Source organism: Zophobas morio, unplaced genomic scaffold (genome assembly GCF_036711695.1).
Source record: "Zophobas morio isolate AGI-343-1 ecotype UQ-CSIRO unplaced genomic scaffold, CSIRO_AGI_Zmor_V1 ptg000006l, whole genome shotgun sequence".
In the NCBI taxonomy this organism is placed as follows: domain Eukaryota; kingdom Metazoa; phylum Arthropoda; class Insecta; order Coleoptera; family Tenebrionidae; genus Zophobas; species Zophobas morio.
In genome coordinates, this window is record NW_026972111.1 from 8,543,868 (window position 1) to 8,565,938 (window position 22,071).

General features: G+C 41.3%; 2 protein-coding genes across 24 annotated transcripts in view; one reads left to right on the forward strand and one right to left on the reverse strand.

The window, feature by feature from the left end:
• Positions 1–4,323, forward strand: part of LOC135123492 (cytochrome b5-related protein-like) — a 37,146-nt gene extending 32,823 nt beyond the window's left edge. For all 3 annotated transcript variants that reach the window (XM_064048188.1, XM_064048190.1, XM_064048189.1), the window contains exons 4-6: positions 3,441–3,629; positions 3,680–3,895; positions 3,945–4,323. In XM_064048188.1, the coding sequence (XP_063904258.1) occupies positions 3,441–3,629; positions 3,680–3,895; positions 3,945–4,254 (715 nt within the window). In that variant the 3' untranslated portion in view covers positions 4,255–4,323. The remainder of the gene's footprint in view (positions 1–3,440; positions 3,630–3,679; positions 3,896–3,944) is intronic.
• A 112-nt stretch (positions 4,324–4,435) lies between these two features.
• On the reverse strand, positions 4,436–17,784 carry Mhc (Myosin heavy chain). Of its 21 annotated transcripts, XM_064048184.1 has the most exons (24): positions 17,505–17,784; positions 17,073–17,216; positions 16,433–16,589; positions 16,348–16,375; positions 16,094–16,289; positions 15,979–16,042; positions 15,825–15,923; positions 15,624–15,727; positions 14,592–14,729; positions 14,270–14,539; positions 13,639–13,809; positions 12,502–12,681; positions 12,294–12,450; positions 12,130–12,182; positions 11,336–11,541; positions 10,866–10,983; positions 9,745–10,008; positions 9,153–9,362; positions 7,822–8,708; positions 7,506–7,584; positions 6,148–7,323; positions 5,191–6,096; positions 5,035–5,086; positions 4,752–4,844 (listed from the first exon to the last, which is right to left on the reverse strand). In XM_064048184.1, the coding sequence occupies exons 1-23, from the start codon at positions 17,709–17,711 to the stop codon at positions 5,045–5,047; spliced, it is 5,856 nt and encodes a 1,951-aa protein (XP_063904254.1). In that variant the 5' UTR covers positions 17,712–17,784; the 3' UTR covers positions 4,752–4,844; positions 5,035–5,044. The 21 variants fall into 21 exon arrangements, with proteins under 21 accessions (XP_063904248.1, XP_063904245.1, XP_063904236.1 ...); XM_064048178.1 differs by lacking the exons at positions 5,035–5,086; positions 12,130–12,182; positions 13,639–13,809; positions 15,624–15,727 and adding exons at positions 11,975–12,024; positions 13,190–13,360; positions 15,216–15,319 and having other exon boundaries at positions 4,436–4,844; XM_064048175.1 differs by lacking the exons at positions 5,035–5,086; positions 12,130–12,182; positions 15,624–15,727 and adding exons at positions 11,975–12,024; positions 15,216–15,319 and having other exon boundaries at positions 4,436–4,844.
• Positions 17,785–22,071: the final 4,287 nt, after the last annotated feature.

The following is a 22,071-nucleotide window of genomic DNA, read 5'->3' on the forward strand; positions in this document are numbered from 1 at the left end:
ATTATTTAATTTCTGGATTTTTCAATTTGTTAGTTTTTTGATTTTTGGGTTATCGACTTTTTTTATTGTTAAATTTTTGAATTTTCGAATTTTTAACTTTTCGATTTTTCGATTTTGGCCTAGTTTGATTTCTCGATTTTTTGCTTTTCCGATTTTTCAGTTTTTTAATTCTTCAATTTTTCGTTTTTTTATTTTTTGGATTTTGCAGGTTTTTTATTTTTCAAATGTTTCGACTTCGATTTCTCTATTTTTCGATTTTCCAATGTTTCAGTTTTGGGATTTTTCCATTTTCCTTCTTCAATTTTTCTTAGAGGTTTTCGATTTTTCTATATTTTAGTTTTGGATTTTCTCAGTGTTACGATTCTTCCATTTTCCGGTTTTCGACTTTTCGATTTTTTCGTTTCTCAAATTTTAACTTTTAGATTTTTCAATTTTTAGATTTTTTCATGTACCTATCTATTTTTCTATTTTTCGATTTCTCGATTTCCCAATTTTTCTATTATTTTATTTTTAGAATTTTTAATTTTATATTTTTTAATTTTCTGATCTTTCGATTTTTCGGTTTTTAAAATGTTTGATTTTTCGAATTTTCAAATTTTTGGTTTCTCGATTTTTCGAGATTTCGATGTTTCGATTTTTTGATTGTTCAGTTTCTCGTTTTTTCGATTTGTATTTTTTTTAATTTTTCGATTATTGACAACTTTTTTTTAATTTTTAAATTTTTAATTTTCGATTTTTCAATTTTTTGCTTTTTCGACTTCTGGACTTTTTGATTTTTTTCAATTTCTCGATTTCTTATTCGATATTTTTTGTAAATTTTTAATTTTCAATTTTTCGAATTTTAAAATTTTTGTTTTTCAGTTTTTCGATTTTATGATTTTTTAGTTGCAAGTTCTTGACATCTCGTTTTTTCGGTTTTTAAAAATTTTCTACAATTTTTGGATTTTCAGATACCTGGAATTTTCAAACTTTCAATTTCCCAATTTTTCAGTATTTCAAGTTTGTAAACTTTTCAGTTTCTGGATTTATCAATTTTTCGATTTTTTGCTGTTTCGATGGCTCGATCTTTGGATTTTTTGCCTTTTCGATTTTTAAATATGTCGGTTTTTTGATATTTAAAATGTTTTCTTTTCTCAATTTCTCGATTTATCGATATTCCGATGTTTCAATTTTTTGATTTCTCGATTTTTCAGTTTTTCTATTTTTCAATTCTTCAAAATTTCTGTTTCTTGCAATTTTTCGAATTTTCAAATTTTCAATTTTTCAGTTTTTTGATGTTTTGATGTCTCGGTCTTTCGATTTTTCGGCGTTTCGGTTTTAGATTTTTCGATTTTTAAAATTTTTAATTTTTTGATTTATCAAAATTTCGATATTTCGATCGTTTTATTATTTAATTTCTAGGTTTTTCGATTTTTGATTGCTTGACTTCTCATTTTTTCGACTTTTCAATTTTTCAATTTATCGATTTATCGATTTTTTTAAGTTTTTAACTTTTCGATAGATCAAAATTATCTATTCCGAATTCTCAATTTTTCGATTTTTCGATTTCTCCATTTTTCAGATTTTTAGCTTTTCAGCTTTTTGATTTTTCAACTTTCCAGTTTTTTCGATGTTTCGATTTTTCAGTTCGTTGATATTTCTATTTTTCAATTTTCCGTATTTTTTAATTCTTGCTTTCGATTTTTTTTCATTTTAAATTATTAAAATGCATCTTTTACCTCAATGAATATTCCCAGGGCCACTTCTTTCCCCACATACGTAAACCGTTAATAGATAGTCAATGGCCTGGCTAGTAGGCAAACTGGTTTCCATATAGAGAGGTTTTCTTCAGATCTCCTTCTTTAATATAATTGTCAACAATTTTCTCCATGGTTTTTAAGAAAAAGGAGGTAAGACTAATAGGCGGTATGATTTAACCTCTTTGGGAGGTCTTCTTTTCATTTTAGGGATCAACGCCACTCTGACGTCCCTCTGATTCGATATAAAAAAAGAGTTTGAACTTTTGGGGATAATGTTTTAAACGCAAATTTGATCATTTTGGTGAAATATTTGTAACTAAACAATTTTATTGCCCGAAGAAACGATTGTTGAGTTAATCGTGCCAATGCTAATAAGCAGACTTTATTTAAAGTTAATTTTCACTTAAAAATGGGGAAAAGCTAAATATATCCCGCAAGTAAATTGAAAATTGCGTCAAAAACAGAGGAATAATGAATTTTGAGAACTACACTTACACTATTTTTTATTTCCAGAGCGTAGATTAAGGAAGTATTGTAAACAGGGTCCGTGGCCTGGACGTTTCATAACCCTTAGAGTACAGTTTGAGCAACTTTTTAGACTAAAATGTCACTATTAGAAATATTTTTGCCTATTGAACCATTTTTAACTTCAGAGTTCTGTGCAGGTCTCGTCTGACCCATAAACACAAGATAAATCGATTTCGTCGAAAAAATTGATCGAGATTAATCGAAACTTTTATTGAACAAAACATCTGTTCAACGGTTTCATAAATCACTTCCCTGACATTATTTATGAATTTGTTGACAATTATATTTGAAAATTTCTGTTTGAACGCTTTAAATTTTCAAGTGTTTAAAGTGCTTGTTTATGTACTTACTACTCTCAAAGATTCCGGTAGTCAAAATGAAATTTAAAGACGCTCAAATATACATTACCTGTATTTGTGAACGTTTACTTATGAGCAATCATGTCATAAAAAGTAATTGCAAAGCTCATATGCACATCGTAAAGCTATTTTATACGACTGCATCATTTTAACGGTGTTGTTCTTGGTAAAATCTCGAGTTGCACTATCAAACATTACTGACGTAAAAAGCACATGTGGCCGTCTACAGAAAAAGCTTCAGAAGATTGGGGTATTTCCGGACAGCACTCACTTCTATTTTCAGTTTTCATTTCCAACCATACTCCGAAAACTTGAATGAAACTTATCAAAAAACCGAACAACTTGAAATAAATCGCTTTGTGGAAAACCCGAATGTTTGTAAACATCGCTTTCATTCCCACATTATTGTGTTCCAACTGTCAAGAAAACAAATGGTCAATTTAGAGCCGCCAGACCTCACATCCAGCGCTAAACACATAATATGTTAACAAATTACTGCCATACAGTGCCAAAAATCGTTACACATCTTATTTAACACGTTTTCTCAAATTTACCTACTCTTATCTGTCATCACGAACGCAATTTCCGCGGCCAAAAGCAAGTTCACGGTCAAGCTTTTGATAAATTTTAAATTTGCGTTTCGTGGAAACATTAACGCCTGTGTGCAGTGCAGAGGCACTAAATCACGCCGAGTACAAAGGTAAATCCTGGAATCTCCAACTGGAATAGCAAACACGCCGAAAATATCTCCGCGAAAGCGAAATTAGTTCATGTTTAAAATTATCTGAGCCGACACACCTGTTTTCGCTTACAGAGAGTGGAGGATCAGTCACGCACTCAGTCATCATTTGCATACCAATACCATAAACGATCTGGAAATTTCTGCGCTGGAGCCGTTCCTGCAATACTTACCGGGGAACAAGCACGGACTTCTGCGGTTCCTCCACATCGTCATTTCGCCGGGGGTCTATCTGTTTCTCTTCTTAGGTTCCTTCATCAGGAGGTAATTTGCCATAAAAGTCGTCGAAAATTGTTTAAAATTCGATCCCGCAGCATCATCTCGCTGTTTCTGAAAGAAAAGAAGTACTCCCCCGTCATTTTTCTAGCGTTCTCGGTTTTGGGACTTATGGTGGTGGTTTCTGGCGAGGTGATCTTCCCTTTGACGATGTTCGGGTTCATACAGTTTACCGGGAGCTTGCACTTTGGGGCTGTGGGATTGAACGCAGCCCATCACCATCCGGACATATTTCATGATGGGGACACTCCAAGGTAGGGATTTAAAAGGAAATGGGATCTGTGACTATTTCAAAATTTCTAGGCCGAAACACGAAATGGACTGGGGAATACATCAGCTGGACGCTGTGATGGACCGTAAAGACATAACAGGATCCCATTTTTTGGTCTTGACTAATTTTGGGGACCATGCTCTTCATCACCTCTTTCCGACCATCGATCACGGACTCTTGGAATACTTATATCCAACTTTTTTGAAGACTTGTGCCGATTTTGGGATCGAGTGGAAACTGAGTTCCCAGATTGAGTTAGTGAAAGGGCAATTTAGGCAGCTCATCAAGACTGATCCCAATGCGGAACCACCGAGACCTCTTAAGCCTTTCAAATCTTTGTGATTCTTTTTATTGTAGACTTTTTATATGTTGTAAAAAAGGGGAGAGAATAAAACTAGATATTCAATAGAATCTGTTTATATTACAATAAATAATAATTAACAATGACATCGAAATAAATACAGAAGTTGTAAACGGATATGTATGGAAGGAGAACGCAAAAGAACAATCGTAAACAAATACATAACGATATAACTTGTTTATTGGTGCCTTAAGCCATACATGTCACACATACAATACATTTTTGAGAACCTAATATAAAATTAAAGATGGCACTGAGAACTCGGAGACTGTAAGGGCTGTTGATGGAAGTACGTGTCTCTGTGTCCCTTAGAATTCCCCTATCTCGTATGCATAATGAACAACGGAATCATTCAAAATACAATCCTAAATTGTGAAAACAAAAAATAAAAAATAAAAGAAAAATGAATGTTGTAATAAATTAAAAAGCGGATTCGATCTTGTTCCGCGTAAAGTTCGTAAAATTTAACACAGCGCTTAAAAAATAAAATTTAGAAGTCGTTTTCAGGAGCCAGGTCGAATCGTGGTGGGAAGGTAAGTCCGTCAGCTAACTGGGGGCGCCGTGTCGGGGGCTGAAAGCAAAAACACCATCACCACCAATGCTTCCAAATCGCCAAAAACAAAAAATCAAAACGGGACAAGACATGACAATTATTAGGTGGACAAATACGCGTTTACAAATTAGATTTTTGGGGGAAATAAACACTTTAAAAAGTGCGTTGCTAAACACGAGGAGTTCTAATGCGGGGAACCCTCACTTACAAGAGTCGAGTTACTCCAACGCAATAGGCAAACGAGGTTTGTTTGCTCCCGGCTATAAGAGATATTCAGCATGAGAGAAATGATTCAACGGTCCCGGAATTGCGACGCGAGTCGCACTTTCGAGACGGAACTTTGACGATAATGAGTCGAACTTACCGCTGGGCTGCCTCCCCTGGCTGCGGATCCCCCACGTCCCTTCGCGCGGAATTTGGCAATAGCCTGCTCGGCGAGGTCGGCGCGTTCTTCGGCTTCCTCCAGCTCCTGCTGTGCCTTGCGGAATTTGGCCAAGTTCAATGCGGCGATCTCTTCAGCCTCTTCGATCTGCCTCTTGTAGGTCTTGATCTTCTGCTGCAACTTGTCGACGAGATCCTGCATGCGCTCGTGGTTCTTGCGGTCCTCCTCGGCCTGGAAGCTCAGTTCCTTGATGCGGCGCTCGGATTTCCTCAAGTTCTTCTGGGCGTCGGCGTGTCTCCTCTGTTCGCCGTCCAACTCGTTCTCCAACTCCCTCACGCGCTGTTCGAGTTTCTGGATGAGTTTCTTGCCTCCTTTGAGGGCGTTAGCCTCGGCTTCGTCGAGACGGACTTGCAAGTCCTTGATCTGGGTCTCGAGGGCTTTGCGGAGCTTCTCCTGGGTCTGGGCGTGGTCTTGCTCGGCGCGGAGCTCGTCGGCGAGGCGAGCGGCATCGACCATGGCCTTCTTGGCCTTCTCCTCGGAGTTCTTGGCCTCGTTGAGGAGCTCGTCGAGGTCGGAGTGGAGGGTCTGGAGTTCGGTCTCGAGTTTCCTCTTGGCGGCGGAGAGCGAAGAGTTCTGGGCTCCCAAGTCGTTGAGCTGTTCGTGAGCATCGCCGAGTTCCTGTTCGGCCTGGCGGCGGGCGCGGTCGGCTTGTTCGAGAAGAGTGCGGCTCTCTTCGAGCTCGTTCTGGAGGGCGTTGGCGCGACGTTCGGAGATGCCGAGCTGTTCGCGGGCTTCGTCACGGGCGCGCTGTTCCTCCTCGAGGGCGGTCTGGGTGTCCTTGAGCTGTTGCTGGTAGCGTTTGATGGTCTTCTGGGCCTCAGCGTTAGCCTAAACAAAAACCATGACCACTAGTTCCTAATCACCGAACGAAACACTCACCTTGTTGGCGTGGTCCAAAGCGATTTCGAGCTCGTTGATGTCGGCTTCCAACTTCTTCTTCATGCGGAGGGCCTCAGCCTTACCCTTGGCTTCGGCTTCCAGGGAAGCTTGCATGGAGTCGAGGGCGCGTTGGTGGTTCTTGCGGGTGTTTTCGAATTCCTCTTCCTTCTCTTGGATGCGGCGGTCGATTTCTTGGCGTACTTGAGACAGCTCGAGCTGGCTGCGCAAAACTTTGTTCTCTTCTTGTTCCAGAGCGGCTTCGGCTTCTTCCAGAGCGGCTTGGAGTTCGTCCTTTTCGGCTTCCAAGCGTTTCCTGGCCTTCTCGATTTCGTGGATGTTGCGGCCACCCTCACCGATTTGGTCGAGGAGATCCTTGACTTCATCGGCCAAGTTCTTGTTCTCGCGGCGGACGGCTTCGAGTTGCTCTTGTCCCTCTTCGTAGGCACCCTTGAGCCTGAACAATTCGGTGGAGTAGTTGCGGCATTCCTTCTGGCTGGCGTCGAGTTCGGCGGCCAAATCATCAACCTTGAGTTTCCATTCTCCAATGATCTTGTCGAATGCCTTCTGTTTCTTCTCGGCGGCGCTGGCGATGGCGTTAGCCCTGTCGACTTCGATTTGCAAATCTTCGACTTCGGTGGTCAACCTCTGTTTGGTCTTCTCCAGAGCTACAACCTTCTGGTTGAGGGACTCGATAGTCTCCTCGGCTTCGGCGAGACGGGCCTGGAGTTTCCTCTTGGCTTCCTCGAGTTCCTCGGAGCGGGCGATACCCTCGGATTCGTATTTCTGGCGCCAGAGTTGGGATTCGGCGTTGGCTTTGCTGAGTTGGCGCTGGATGTCGGCTTTAGCTTCGGCTTCTTCTTCAACTTGTTCACGGATGTTGTCCAAATCGTGCTCCAAGTTGCGGAATTTGCCGAGGAGGGTGGCGCGTTCGCGACCTTCTTCGTCGGCGAGCCTCTTGGTGTCTTCCAGTTGGGTGGTGAGGGAGACCTTGATCTTGCTGAGTTGAGAAACTTGAGATTCGGCTTCTTCGAGTTGGCGGAGGAGGTCAGAGTTTTCGATGGAGAGCTTCTTCTTGGCGGCATCGAAGTCGTTGAGGGTGCGGTTGGTTTCGTCGAGTTTGCCCTGGACGTCGTTGAGTTGCTGTTGCAACTGCTTGGACACTTTTTCGACGGCAGCCTAAAACAAGTGCTCGTAAAGCTCCACTCGAGATTAATAGAAACCACAAAAACGACACAGTACAGCTATACACATTTTTTTGTTACAGGGCGGAAGATTATGGTCACACTGAAAGAAGCTGCTGCATAGTTTAACGATTAGCTGAAATAAAGCGAATGCGCTTGTTCAACCCAGCAAAGTACCTTTTCGTTAGCCAAATGATCGACGGAGGCGCGGAGGTCGTTAAGTTCACCGAAGTATGCAGCCTTTTCTTTTTCAGCCCTAGGGGACGAAACAAAACGTGTAAAGTGACAAAACGAAACAAACAAAAAAGGTGTAGTGCAGGTGGGGGTCAAAAACTACAAAAGGTTCTCAGAACCCTTGTACCTTTTCGCGACCGATCACTTCCACCGCACTGCGAGTTTGCTGAAGCTCGGTAAAAATACTAGCTCGATCTCTTTCAGCCCTATAGTGACGAATTAATTTCTCTGCTCTTGCTGAAGCGAAAGCGGTACTTACTTGGCCTTAAGTTTGTTGAGTTGGTCGATCTGTTCACCCATTTCGGAGACGGCATCGTTGTGCTTCTTCCTGAGGTTGGCGAGAGTGCTTTCGTGTTGGATGTTCGATTCTTCCAAGTCCCTTCTTAGTTTGGCGAGTTCGGCTTCACGTTTCTTGTTGAGTTCGATCTGGGCAGAGGTAGCACCACCGGCTTCCTCCAAACGTTCGCCCAATTCTTCGAGTTCCCTGGCCAAATCGGCACGTTGTTTCTCGGCCTTGGCGCGGGCTTGACGTTCGGCTTCGACTTCCTCTTCGAGTTCCTCGATCCTGGCCTGGAGTTCCTTGATCTGTTTCTGGAGCTTACCGACAACGGATTGTTCGTCTTCGAGTTTGGCAGTGAGAGATGAGATTTCCTTGTCTTTGCGTTGGATGGTCTGTTCGAGTTCCTTCTTGTTGCGTTCGAGATCGGCTACGGCTTCCTGGGTGAGCTTGAGGTCGCCCTCAACCTTGCGTTTGGACTTCTCAACGTCACCGCGAAGTTTCTTCTCGCGTTCGAGAGAGTCCTCGAGTTCGTCGAGGGTCTGTTCGAGTTTCGCCTTGACTTTGTTCAAGTGGTTGACTTTGTCTTCGGCGGCTTGGAGTTCCTCGGCGACCTTTTGGTTGCTTTCTCCGGAGAGTTTCTTCTCCTTGTTGAGCTTGTTGATGAGTTCGTCCTGGTGGGCGATTTCATCGTTCAAGTTTCTGATCTGGTGGTCCTTGGTAGCCTTGTCTTGTTCGGCCTTCTGTACGTTGAGTTCGAGGTCTTCGATGTCTTTCTTGTATCCGGAGATTTCTTGTTCGAGTTTCTTCTTCTGTTGCATGAGTTGGTTGCGAGCATCCTCCTCTTGGCTGAGGCGGTCTTGGGTTTCCTAAATTAATTGGAGTATTTAATAACGGGTGGATAAACATCATTAGAGCCTGGCTCTAATCCAATAAAATGTTGTTCGCACTTTTTTCTTATTAAGAAATTTTGATAAATTGCTTCACCTACATGAGAAGTTGAACGTAAGCCAAAGAGTGCGAAAGCGAAGAAAGTAAACGGTTGCACGTCTATAGATAGGTATGAAAAGATTCTTTCATTTAAAGAATTTAATAAACTGGCAGATGTACAAAGATAAACTATTGATATCTAATAATAATTTGGTCGTAAAATAAACCTTTGCGAGGTATCCAAACAATTTACACCATCAAATGGAAGAACTATTTATATCGAAGTGGTCTTTTCTCACCAATTCCATAAACAAATAGACTCATATTTTCATATTTGAGAAAATAATCAAGTCCAGGAATAAATTCCAGACGGCATTACTTACGGATAATTGTGATTCTAGATCGCTCTTCTGGGCCGAAAGTTTGTTGGCTTTCTCTTGGATTTCGGAGAGGGATCCCTTTTCTCCCTCAAGACTGGAGAGAAGGTCAGTCTTTTCTGCCAAGAGTTTGGAGTAGAGTCCTTCCAATTCTTTCTTGGCTTTGGCTTCGCGTTCGTAGGCTTCTTGTGCCTTGGCAGCTTTTTCTTCCAGTTTCTGTAAAATCTCTTGCTTAGAAGGGCACGTATGGTCGATATCAACCATTGTTAAAATTCGTTAACTTCGTTCGATTCGCTCGGTCAAATGAAAATAACCAGAAGACACCCGCCCAGTTCAGGGTCTGCACCGCGCTGCGTCTCGACTAAGACTGGTGCAGTCAGTACAACTTTCATGTTTGTGGAAAAATAGAATGCGTAGGCACGAGATGATTCGATGAAAGATTAAAAAAAAGTACGCGATGTTTCATACGTTGACAGATTGAGGAGGGATAAATTCGTATAAATAGATCGTGAAATTTAGGACATCAGGTAAGTAGTCGTAAAATCCGATATTTATGATATGCGTAATATAAACACGGCTTAAATATGGCGAAACTTACCGCAATCTCATCCTCGATGCGGGTGACGTTGAGGAGAGGCTTGACTTTCTGCCACAACTTGTACCAGGGCCAGGTGCGGAGCTTGAGGTATTTGCGCAAGTTTCTCTGGCACACTTGGAGGGCCAAGCGTTGCTCCTGCAACTTCTTGAATTCCTTTCTGGACAAGTAACCACGGATCCAAGATTGCATCCAGGTGACGATCTTGCCAAGACGTTCGTCACGAAGTTCCTCCATCTGACCCAAGACACCGGCGCGGAAGAAGACCTATATACAACGCGACCATATTAGACGGGGCATGGACGCTCTGGAAGCGAAGCGTTTTCCCTTAACGGGCGTTTAGTGCGGAGCCGAAGCGCAACCAAGCAAATTACATGACGCCACGTCATCACGCGTCATTATTCCAAAAGCGAATTTATAACTTCAGTGTTAAAGCCACGAAAATATGCAAGTCTTGGAGGTTTGCGGTAAATCAAGCCAGCATTAGATGACAGAGAGTTATCTACTTCTACAATTTTGGCAGTGATACTTTTTTGAGCATAATTTACAAACAGCTGAAGCTTTTTTTTTTCTAGAAACGAACGTCCGATTTAAACTTTCGATCAAAGTTGCCAAGAAAACTTGAGTTTTCCGGATTACAAGTCAAGCTAAAGCGTCGATGATGGACAACGGAGGGTGTCCCAACATCTTACGAGTTTGATCTTTTGTCCGGAGCGATGCTGCAAATTATCGATTAGCAAATCTACGTTGAACTACTGTGTTATCGACTTTTTTACACGGCTGCCAGTATCTACTAGAAGCGTCCATATTTGTACATGTACGTATCGAACAAGTACCTTGGTTTTACCGAGACGGAACTGTTCAGCATCGAGGTTCACAGTCTCCAAAACAATTTGGCTGGCTTTCTCAGGGGTCATGTCATCTTTAATAGAACTTGCGGCCAGAATTTTGTATCTGTTTGATCGCAAGAACTATTAGTAGTGAACAAAACAAGTGCACAGTGGAGTTAGTGGGGTGTCTGTTGGTCCCAGTTTAGGGACACCCAGCTGAAAACCGGACGTCGGTCACTTTTTGACGCCGGACTAGGGAAAAAATACAAGACATAATAACAAAGGAAAACATGCCTTGGTGTGACCTAAACGGTAAAGGTCAGGGTCAAGACCGGTGGATTCAAGAACCAAACCGGCGGACTTCTTTGGATCAGACTCCTTATCGACGGCAGACGGGTTCAAGATTTTGTAACTAAAGAGTAAAGGGGTATTATTAAACAAGTAACAACGGGCGACGTGCATTTGTGACGTGACAGGGGTTAACATTTAACCCTTGCCTTGGTGTGTCCTATGCGGTAAGATTCTGGGTCTAGGCCGATCTCTTCGAGACATTTCGAGGCTGCGTTCTTGGGTTCACTTTCTGCTGCCATAGTGGCAGGTGCTAAGATCATGTAGCTACACCATAATACGAACATATTTAAATCTTTTTAGAGCACTAGAGGAATCTAACTTAAGCCACTTTGATGTTCGCTTTATTACTTACACAGCACCAAAGTGGTTTATTTGTACGAGTATTTTTAACTTAAAATCAAATAAACTCTTACCGAAGTTTGAAGTCGGGGTAAACCATCCTGTTGGGGAAACCTTTTCTGCAAATACGGATACCTTCAAGTACACCGTTGCAAGTCAGCTGGTGCATTACTAGATGGGAGTCAATGAGACCGGGTTGTTTCAACTCGTTGGGGATGATGCAACGGACGAAGTGAGGTTGGGTGGAACGCAGGGTGGTCATCAGGTTGTTCAATTGTTCCTAAAGAACCCCACAAGTCAGCAAAAATTCTTTAGCTGGCAGTTCATGTTAGTATTGTTACGTTAAGCTTTGGCGCAGTGCTTTATAATAATTAGCTTCTACTTGTAAATGTTATAAACGTCAATGTATCTCGTCACCATAACCAGGTTTGAGTGGAGGTGATTTAGTTTGACAAACGTGTTCGAGTAAAAGTCACCATTACGTATTCAATGGTTCGGATGAGATGTGGTTGTTCCTACGAAGACTTTTCGTGGATACAACAGTGATAGTCATGGGTGCAGGTAATGGGTCATACGGTGAATTAATCCAAATTTACTAACTAACAAAGTGATCTTGGTGGTGGTGAATCTAAAAACATTTACTCCGTCGTCGGAAAATGTCTTTTGTTTAAGTGACTAGAAATTTCATGGAGGTGCTGTTCAATTAAACGTACCTTGTAGGCTGAGGATACAGTAGCAAAACCACCTCCCTTCTTACCACGACCTATACAACAAAAAGACAAATAGCAACATCAAGCAAGAGCAACAACAATTAGCAACGGTTTTTTTTGTGTGTAAATGTTATCAGCTTCACAGTGACGACAATTACCCTGTATAAACTTGATACAGTCTGGAAGCCTGAACCTTTAGTTCTCTTGGCACCTAAATCAGATTGCAAAAGATTTAATTCAAGAGTATTTCGCTATTCTTTAAGAACGACGAAACATAAATGTGTTTACTGTGTATATGATACTATTGAAAGAGTGACTTTACCCTTGCCGCCACCAGCATCAGGACCGCCAGACTGTCCAGGATGGTCAGCGAAGATCTCGACGATGAGTGCGTTGGAGCCCTTCTTGTACAAATCGACGACGGTGTCGTTCAAGGGATCCTTATTCTTCTCAAGCCAGCCAGTGATGTTGTAGCCGACCTAAACTCCGCAATTAGATAAAAGCGAAATTCCCAGCGATCTACTCCTTACGTTGCCGGCATAATGGCCGATGGCGAAGTGAGCAGCCACTTGACCGGGCTTTGGTGGTTTGGGCTTCTGGTAGTTGGGAGATTTGCCCAAGTGGTTGGTGTTCAACTTGTCCTCAAAGGTCTTATCGGTGGCCTTGGGGAACATAGACTCTTCTTCAAGGATGGACAAGATACCCATAGGCTGTATATCGAATAATCTGTGTTAGCATTTCGTCGTGGAGACGTCGGAATAGGTATTTTATTTTACTTTACCTGGGAGTGCCGGTGCGAAATAAGCTACGCTAAGAACTGTGCATAGACTATTGTGTTTTTAGGAAAGGTTTTTTTGAGGGAAGAGGATACCTTTTCGATTAGGTCAATGCACGGTTGCAAATCCAGACCGAAGTCGATAAAGGTCCACGCTATCCCTTCCCTTTCGTACTCTTCTTGTTCTAATATGAACATATGATGATTGTAGAATTGTTGAAGTTTTTCGTTCGAGTAGTTTATGCACAGTTGATTGAAGCCATTATACTGCAAGTTAGTATAATAAAGAGAGCTACAACTACAGCACCTCGTCTTTAAAGGTTTTAAGATTAGAAGCTCTATTCGGACACCTACATGAAGCAGACGCGGACGATTTTAAGCTGTTCTAATAGATATATTTTTTGAGGGGATGCTGTTTTCATCGCCTCAGCAGTTCCTTTTACCTTTTCAATCAGTTCAATACAGGCTAACAAGTCCATGCCGAAATCAATGAAGGACCACTCAATACCTTCTCTTTGGTATTCTTCTTGTTCTAGTACGAACATGTGGTGGTTAAAGAATTGTTGCAACTTTTCATTAGTGAAGTTGATACAGAGCTGTTCGAAGCCGTTGAACTACACAAGTGTAACAAAACGAGACAAATCATTAGCCACACAACGTACTACACAGCAATTCACCAGTTATGTGGGTGGAATCGCAACAACACAACTACATAATACACATACATAAATAATCGACAAATACCGCTACATGTGGAACAATACTACACAAGAAGCAGACAATTCCGCTGCTGCTGATGCTGCTGCAGAGTGCTCGAACAACAGTGATCAAAGTACAACAAAACCCTACGATAATCCAAACCTCATTTGGTCGAACCGTCGCCTGAAATTACCTTTTCAATCAACTCAATACAGGCTAACAAATCCATGCCAAAATCAATAAAGGTCCATTGGATACCCTCAATTTTGTACTCTTCTTGCTCGAGTACGAACATGTGATGGTTAAAGAATTGTTGCAGTTTCTCATTGGTAAAGTTAATACACAGCTGTTCAAAACCGTTGTACTAGATGGAGGGAAAAAGGTACATTAACATAGTGGAACGACATTTCCGGGAACCCTCAAACCTACCACACCAAACGCAAAACTAAGCTTACCCTGCATGCAGACGTTAGGCTAAAGCTAGAGCTAAGCGAGTTAAGCTAACCTTTTCGATAAGTTCAATGCAAGCAAGCAAATCCATCCCGAAATCGATAAACGCCCAAGTGATTCCCTCACGGGTGTACTCCTCTTGTTCCAAAACGAACATGTGATGGTTAAAGAATTGCTGCAGCTTCTCGTTAGTAAAGTTAATGCAAAGCTGCTCAAAGCCGTTAAACTAGAATAAAAGTGAAAACAGAACTCGTCATCCAGTCCTGAAAGTGCTAGAGTGCTATAAAATATAAAGTGTGTGTTGTGATTCACCCTTCATCAAAATATGAGGTGTAATATCAGTGCTTTTTAACCAAGTTTTCTTTAAAACTTACGTCGAAGATTTCGAAACCGGCGATATCCAGTACACCAATGAAGTGCTGCCTCTTCTGTTTGGTATCCAGAGTTTCGTTACATTTCTTGACAAGGAACTTGAACAACCTGTCAAACATGGCCTTTGACATGGCACCAACGGAGTAGTTGACCTGGTTGACATTACGGCCCTGGGTGACGAACTCGGCACCGACCTTGATCCTGGGCTTGCACAAGGCGTTGTACAAAGCGGGAGCTTCAACACCCAACAATGTAGCGACGCGCTCACCTTCCTGCAACCTTCATTTTTGCAACGTTTCTTTCGCAAGAAAAACGAAGACTAACCGTAGTACCGTCGGGCTCGGCCTGCTCCTCACGACCCCTCTGTTTGAACTTCATGCAACCCATGTGCATTACGGCGGCTGTGATCTTGTAGATGTTATCCTTCTCTTCTTGGGTGAAACCCAAGACGTCGAAGGCTTGCTGTTTACATAAAAACACGTTAATTTTTAACGGTAGCGACGGTTTTGCGAAACGAATACTTTAACGTCACGTGCAGAGGGTTTTTCTTTGCGTTACTTACATCAGTCAGTTCTGATTCCTCTGCATCGTCGACGTTAGGAATCGTAACTTTACCCTGGGATACGTTGTTGTAGTCGTAAATGTTGTCGCTAAGCAAGCAGTTTTCTGTGGAACAAGCGAGGAGGTTAGCGGAAAGAAAATATTAGCTGCGCTTCAAGTTTAGGAGTTGCTGTGATTCGCCAGAAACGATAAATTTGCAGGTGCACGAAGCTTTTCCCAGAGTAATACAAGTTCGGTGAGCGGTTAACAAAGAGTCAATAAGAAAAATACACCTGTATGGGAACGAAACGTGTTTTTTACTACAAATTCCTTAGTTCCCACTACAGGTGTTTTTTCGTTCACACACAAGTCACACGACGAGGGTTGGCTTTAAGGTTAGGGACTTACGTCGGTGATTTGAAGTTCTTCAGCATCATCGACATTGGGAATAGTAGTTTTGCCTTGAGCGACGAAATAGTATTCGCTGATGTTGTTAGAAAGTAAACATTGTTCTGGGGGTTAAAGGATAAAAGTCAAAACAATACAAACATAGATGTGGTCGGACAAATTTGTCTCTATGTATTTGTCCGACCTCCTTGGGGTCTCTTAACCTTAGGGAACAAAGGAGCAAACTACGTCTCAACGAATTTGTCGCTCTTTTACTGGAGGTTTAAATACTACTACACATGCGGACAAAGTTTGTCTCAAATGAAACTTGTCCGATACAATCGGTGTCTCTAAAACCGACTTGTGAGTACGAAGAAAAACTGAAAAAGAGAAAAGCTCGTGGGGGCTTAAGAGCCTTCACCCACTTACATCTGTCAACGTCAATTCTTCAGCATCATCGACATTTGGAATAGTAATTTTGCCTTGAGACACGTAGTGATACTCGTAGATGTCGTTTGAAAGCAAGCAATTTTCTAAATTGGAGAATAAATTAGAACCACGAAGAGAACGTTTAAGAGATTTTGATATTTGAAATGATTAATTAATATCGCAAGTGGCTTTAAAATTTACCCTTAAGTCCTTTAACGGCACCAGACATGACTTGGTAGAAGATGTGGTAGGATCTTTCAAGAGGCTGTTGAGAGATGACACGGGCCTTCTCGAGCAGATCTGTAAACATGCAAACCATTTAGAACAACTTCAAAGTGTCAACGGCAAAACTTACAAGTTTCAATATCGGCACCGGCCAGTTTACCAGTGGGACCGAAGTGGATACGGATGAATTTACCCTAAACAATCCCATTTAGTTGTTAATTCTTTTCCTGTGCGACCGAACTTACGAAACGTGAAGAGTTGTCATTACGCACGGTCTTGGCGTTACCGAAGGCTTCAAGTACAGGGTTAGTTTGGACGACTTGATCCTCCAAGTTACCCTTCTTGGTCTGCTCTTCAGTTTTCTTTGTTGAGGCGCCGACAGTGGCGAAGTAGGCAATTACTTTCTTCGTGTTTTCTGTTTTTCCGGCACCAGACTCACCACTGGGGGTTGATTGAGGAATTAGTAACGAATAAAGGTAACTTTAGCGATAGTACTTACGTAATCAACATAGATTGATTCTCATGGTCTGGAAAAGAAAACGAGGCGTTAGTTGTGTCGTGGCAAGTCGTTTTTTATAACTTACTAGTCAACATGTTAACGTAGGCACCGTCAGAAATGGCGAAGATGTGGGGTGGCACTTCATTACGCCTCTTGCCACGGTACAACTTGGCACAACGGTTCGTGTAGACGGGGAAGCGCTTGTAGGGGTTGATAGCGACGCAGAAAAGACCAGAGTAAGTCTATAAAAACAACACGAACAATGAGATTTGTGAGGGACGCGCTCCGGGTTTTTAAACTTTCAGTTTTCAGAATGTCCTGGTACTGATACTGAGGAGGATTACACACGATACACTGAGATAGGTAGAAAATTAGCACTCCTGGTGCTAATCTACAGAGGGTTACACACAAAACTAGTTGGAGATAGTAAAAGGGGTATGAAAAATGGGGCTTAATTACAATAGATAGACCAAGCACGTTGTTGGTGCCGGTTGGTTGAGTCGGGTACGACTCCTGGGTGGGTACATAAGGGAGTTTAGACACATTGATAAGAGACCAAGCACGTTGTCGGTGCCGGTTGTTGTACAGAGGATCAAGATCTAATCTAAAAACCAAGTACGTAAGGTACTGGTTTGTGAAAACGATGGTCCAACGGTCCTGGGACGGTGTGTGCCGTGTTCCCCAGAGATGAAGGTTAGCACAAGACCTCGAAGGCCTCGACTTACATAAATAAGTTGGTTATAATATCTTTGCTTGAGATTATGCAATACGGAAGCGTCGTTGAGGTATGTCAAGTTGGACATATCCTCGCATTTTTCGTACTTGGGGGGGTTCACCTGAGTTACTTGTTCCTTCTTGAAATTCTTCTCCTGTACGCAAAGAAAAGAGCATTAAAACCGTCTCTCGACACTTACGTAAATAAGTTTCATGTAGTATCTCTGCCTCAAGTTGTGCAAGACGGCAGCTTCGTTCAGATAGGTCAAATCGGCCATATCTTCGACTTTTTCGTATTTCGGAGGGTTCACTTGGTGAACTTGATCCTTTTTGAATTGTTTCTCCTGTTCTCACAAAATAGTTTAATGTGTGATCGGTTTAGGGGAGTGTGAGTGTAGGGGGTGTGTGCAATAAGGGGACAAATTGTGCGTGAATTAATTTACCTCTCCACCGCCGACCGCAACGGTGACGAGATCACCTTTCGTTCCTCGGATTTCACCAAGTAAGAAACCCTCCTTGTCGTCCGGGACCCAGCAAGATTTTTTGGCATCATAGGGCTTAGTTTGGTCAATACGCTTCTGCTCAAGAGAAACGAACAAGTATGGGGTAGGATCGGGATCCTCCTTATCGGCTGCTGGCGGTTTAGGCATTGTTAATGGACGTTCCTGGGGCTATCGAGACACGTAATACAGCCCTAGAGCCTTCCTGTAACAAAAACGGAGTGAGAAGCGTTGCAAAGGGACAGAGGTCTGTGCGAAGTGGAACTCATTCACACCGAGGTAAAGGAAACACGTGTGCATTTTTACCGGACAGACTTCAACAAAGTTTTTTCTAAAACCACGCAAAATGTAAAATGGTAAATCGTTTGTTTCTAATTTCTAATTTTATGCAAAATGACTTTGAGGTCTGTCGGATGATAGTACGGAAAACGATTTTTATGGCATCGTTATTCAGACAATATAGTTTTAGAGGTGTAAGTAGTCTGCATTTGCGTCATTTTTGTCTCAACATTAACCCAACCTAACCCAAACTGGGTCCATATAGTATACTATAATTGTGTATTCACTGTTACAAGTTAACGTAACGCTAAAATAAAAATACTTGGCACAGATTTTTTTTTTGAAAACTTTCTGACAATTAATTTTATTTTAGAAAATAAAAAACGTATCTACCTTAGTTAAATGAAATATGAATTTGTCGATAACCACGAACTGCTCTGAAACGGGTGCAACGACGAACTAAATTTACATCACCCAAGTAACGCTATTTATACATTGTTGGCAACATTGCAAACACTGTTGTCAATATGTATGTTATTGCACTTATGCACGTGTGATCTCAATAATTTTGTTACAGTCTACATTTACAATTCAAAGTGCGGTAAAAAAATCTGCAAAACGGTTTGATCAAAAAGTTGCACGTTTGCAGTTGGCTGTGCATCTTTAAACTTGAATTGTACCTTTATTGAACTGTCACATGAAATTGACATTTAAAAAAAAAATTGAGTCCTTATAACCAATTGTAATTTAATAGTTATAAAGCCCACAGTGACATAATGTACCCATGATAATATAACAAGTGATGTTTTCAAAAGGTTGAAGTTTTTCTTTAATATTTAAGAAACTCAAATAAATAACAGAATATTTTCAAACAATTAAACTAAAATAAAATACAGTCAATGTTTTTGCTAGTTTCGGACTATTATCTATCAAGAGTTAATTAATTAAATTGAAACTGTTGTACTATAAAATCCAATCATATTTCCAAAATGCCACTTCATATTACAAAACTGAAACTATATCAACATTATTTAAAAATATATTGAAGACAATTCACTTAATGTACTATTTCCTTTTATTTTTTCTTCAATTCAAGTTCAAGCAAACAGTTTTTACAATTTAGAAACAATCTGTCAGAACAAAATGATAAATGTCCAAGGTGAAGGTGCCCATCGAAGTAGCCGAAACGTTTTGCGTTAAGTATTTTCAAGGTCACCAATAGAAATGCCTAACTTTAACTCGCGTCTCGGTATCTGTAGCAAATCGCACAGCTACGTAACAAAATTGTGTAAAGAGAAAAATTTATCAAATTATACACACTTCTACGCTGAATTTTTGACTACTGATCCACAAGCAAGCTAAAATTTTACTGAGAAGCGTTTTTATCGAGAAAACGACGTTCTAAAATCGTTCCAGAGAACCATTTGCTACACAGTTCTCCAAATGTCCTCAAATGTCATTAAAAGGTGTTCGAAAAAGTAAAGTTAGTTTATTTTTCGTATGCACCGTGGATCAAATAAAACGGAATCTTTTAGAGCGATGTAAAGGTAGCAATGGGTTTTTAAAGACTTGTCTTTGATAGAATTTTGGTCTTGCCAGATTACCGAAAATTTGAAAAGTTGAAAATCTTTCGGTAGAAGCACTGAACCGGGCCATTAATCTAATCACGTGGGCACATTCAACCAATCAAATTCTAAATCCACAGGTTAATCAAACATTCGTATTTAATTCGAATTAAACCGGCTCTTAGAGTCATGATAGAGTCCGAAAAAAAGTCAAAATAGTTCTAAATATCAACTTGATAGCTGATAATTCAATTCAATGTTCAGTATTTCGTACTTTAGGCCATTGTTTTTCATCAGTAGCAGCCTACTTCGGTGATTAAAAATCTTTGTTTGGTTTCAAAATGATCAAATTTGGAGTAATCCGTTTGCCGAAGTATTTTTATTCAGCTTTCGAAAAAAGAAAGTTTACGTAATACTATTTGGCACCAGATGTGTTGTCTGAAAATTAAATAGCACGAGGTGTTACTCGATATTCTTAATGTAATTTTAAAAATAGAATGGCGTGATGTTTATAAGTTCGTCAAAATGTTGGCGGGCCGAATTTTTGAAAATTCCAAATTGTTTGAATTTTGTGCAGTTCGTATTTTTACTAAAACAGAAAATGTGGTCTTGGCAAAAACGTGGTTCTAACACAACAGATACTGTTTGGAAACCGTCACTTTGAAAATTTGGCGTATTTTGTTTTTAAGGAAATATTCTGAACGAAATTTAGACCACTTTGACAATCAACAGAAGTGAAATGTTTTTTTTTTTTTGAAGTTATATAATAGTAAAAGAAACTGCTGTAAATGTTACATTTAAATATTGGCCCTTCGTGTTTGACTTCAGTGAAGCATTAAATATTTTGTTGATTGTCTTCGAAATCTTATCTAATTTGAAATAAGTAGTTAATGACGACCAAACAACTTTAAAATTACAAAAAGTCCGTTAGTTTCTATCCACGTCGAGGTAATCCAATCTTTCTCGGTTCATTCGAATTGATAAATTTTTCTCTTGTTTGTTTCCTCGTCCTCTTATCCAATTAAAGCTTTGTTTCTCCCCCTCCCCCGCGACCACCCGCCGATTCCTACAAACACCGTTCCGCCAAACAATTTTAAACTCCTAAGCCATGCTGGTGCTAAATATAGTCCGTTCCGAAAATAGTGTAAGAATTTGTGGCAAGCAAAATTAGCTCCAATACGAAAACGGGGCTCTGCCAAACATTGTTGGACAAGCCGGCACTGGTTGCGTAACACCTCAACAATCCCGAAATCGAAGAAACTCCATTCTTCCAAATTAACTCAAAGTCCGTTCGCGATTCCTCATCGCCCCAGTTCCAAAAATAGCCCGAGCACGCATCCATGTAAGGTGTGACAGATGAAAAATGCAACATGGCTGCCACATGTTCCACACGTGCTGCATGGCGATTTCGGTTATGTAACTGTTTGAGTCGGGCTTTTCGGCTAGGTTAGGGGACCGGCGGATTTAGGCTCGGGGATGACACCCAAGTGTCATACTAGCACAGGGTGGGCACAAACCACTGAAAGGGCTAATCCGGCACTGCACGCTAGTATGACACTAGGGCCAAGTCCGGAACTGCAACAACTGCAACAACACACGTTCACAATGCACAAAACCACTTCACACAGTCCGTAGTCCTAAGGGTAGCAACACACTAGGACGCTGTGGTTCACTTACGTTCGAAAGGCGTTCTGGACGAGGAAATGCTTCTGACACAAGATATAAATGTGGGCAACCAGATCCTGAAATGTGTCGAGCTCCCGGGTTGGTGCTTGCCCGCGACCAATCGCCAATCGCGTTACAAGCTGGTCAGTCTACCTTTTTAGGCACGGGGAGTCGGGATATGACAGCCAGATGGGCTAGAAATACTACTTGGCGGGACGAGGGGCCAGCTCTTTTTGGTAGGGGGAGGGGGCCCAGTGCGTTCACCCAGTGGGTCGCATTCGGCTACGAGCGCCCGCTTCATTCATTTCGGGACCAAGGAAAGGGGCTGGGGCGATGGGCACGTGCCCATTTCAAGGCCGCGTGCCGCTGCACAGAGCCGGCTTGTGCAAGCACATTTTGCGGTTGTAATTGACCGAATTGTCGATCTCCATTGATGGAGTCGCGACCTTTGCCAACGTTCGAGCCGGGAAGGGTTTTTCAAGCTGGGTCGTTAAATTTGAGCTCTTGTTTGTTGGAATGCTGGAAGTGGGTCTGTGGAGTTAATAGTGGCGGAAAATACTTTTTGTGTTATTTTTGGTCATAGGCGCCGAATTCTGGGAAGGACAGGGGGCTTATAATAGTCGTACAAACGGTTCTATTTTTAATTAAGGATTGTACGGCGACGGGATTATAGAATTGGTTCTTTTTTTGCTTTGATGTAATTGTCGGGTTTTATTCTAAATATAAGTCGCGACATTTTGCCGGCATAGAAGCGAGTTCATCGATTATTAAATTTATTTTAAGTGGACCGAAAGTCCGATTTCTGTTTCTATTATTACGGGAAATCTTTCACATATTATTTTTATTTCTATTGAAAGAACACACACAGAAATAAATGTGATGGACGAAAATACGAAACAAATTTCGGTTGTTCGCCCAGGAGAACAAAATAATTATCTCTTAAAATAATTTGTCTATAGAGAATTTGCCAAACATTCTTTAATAATGAGTCAAAGTACATT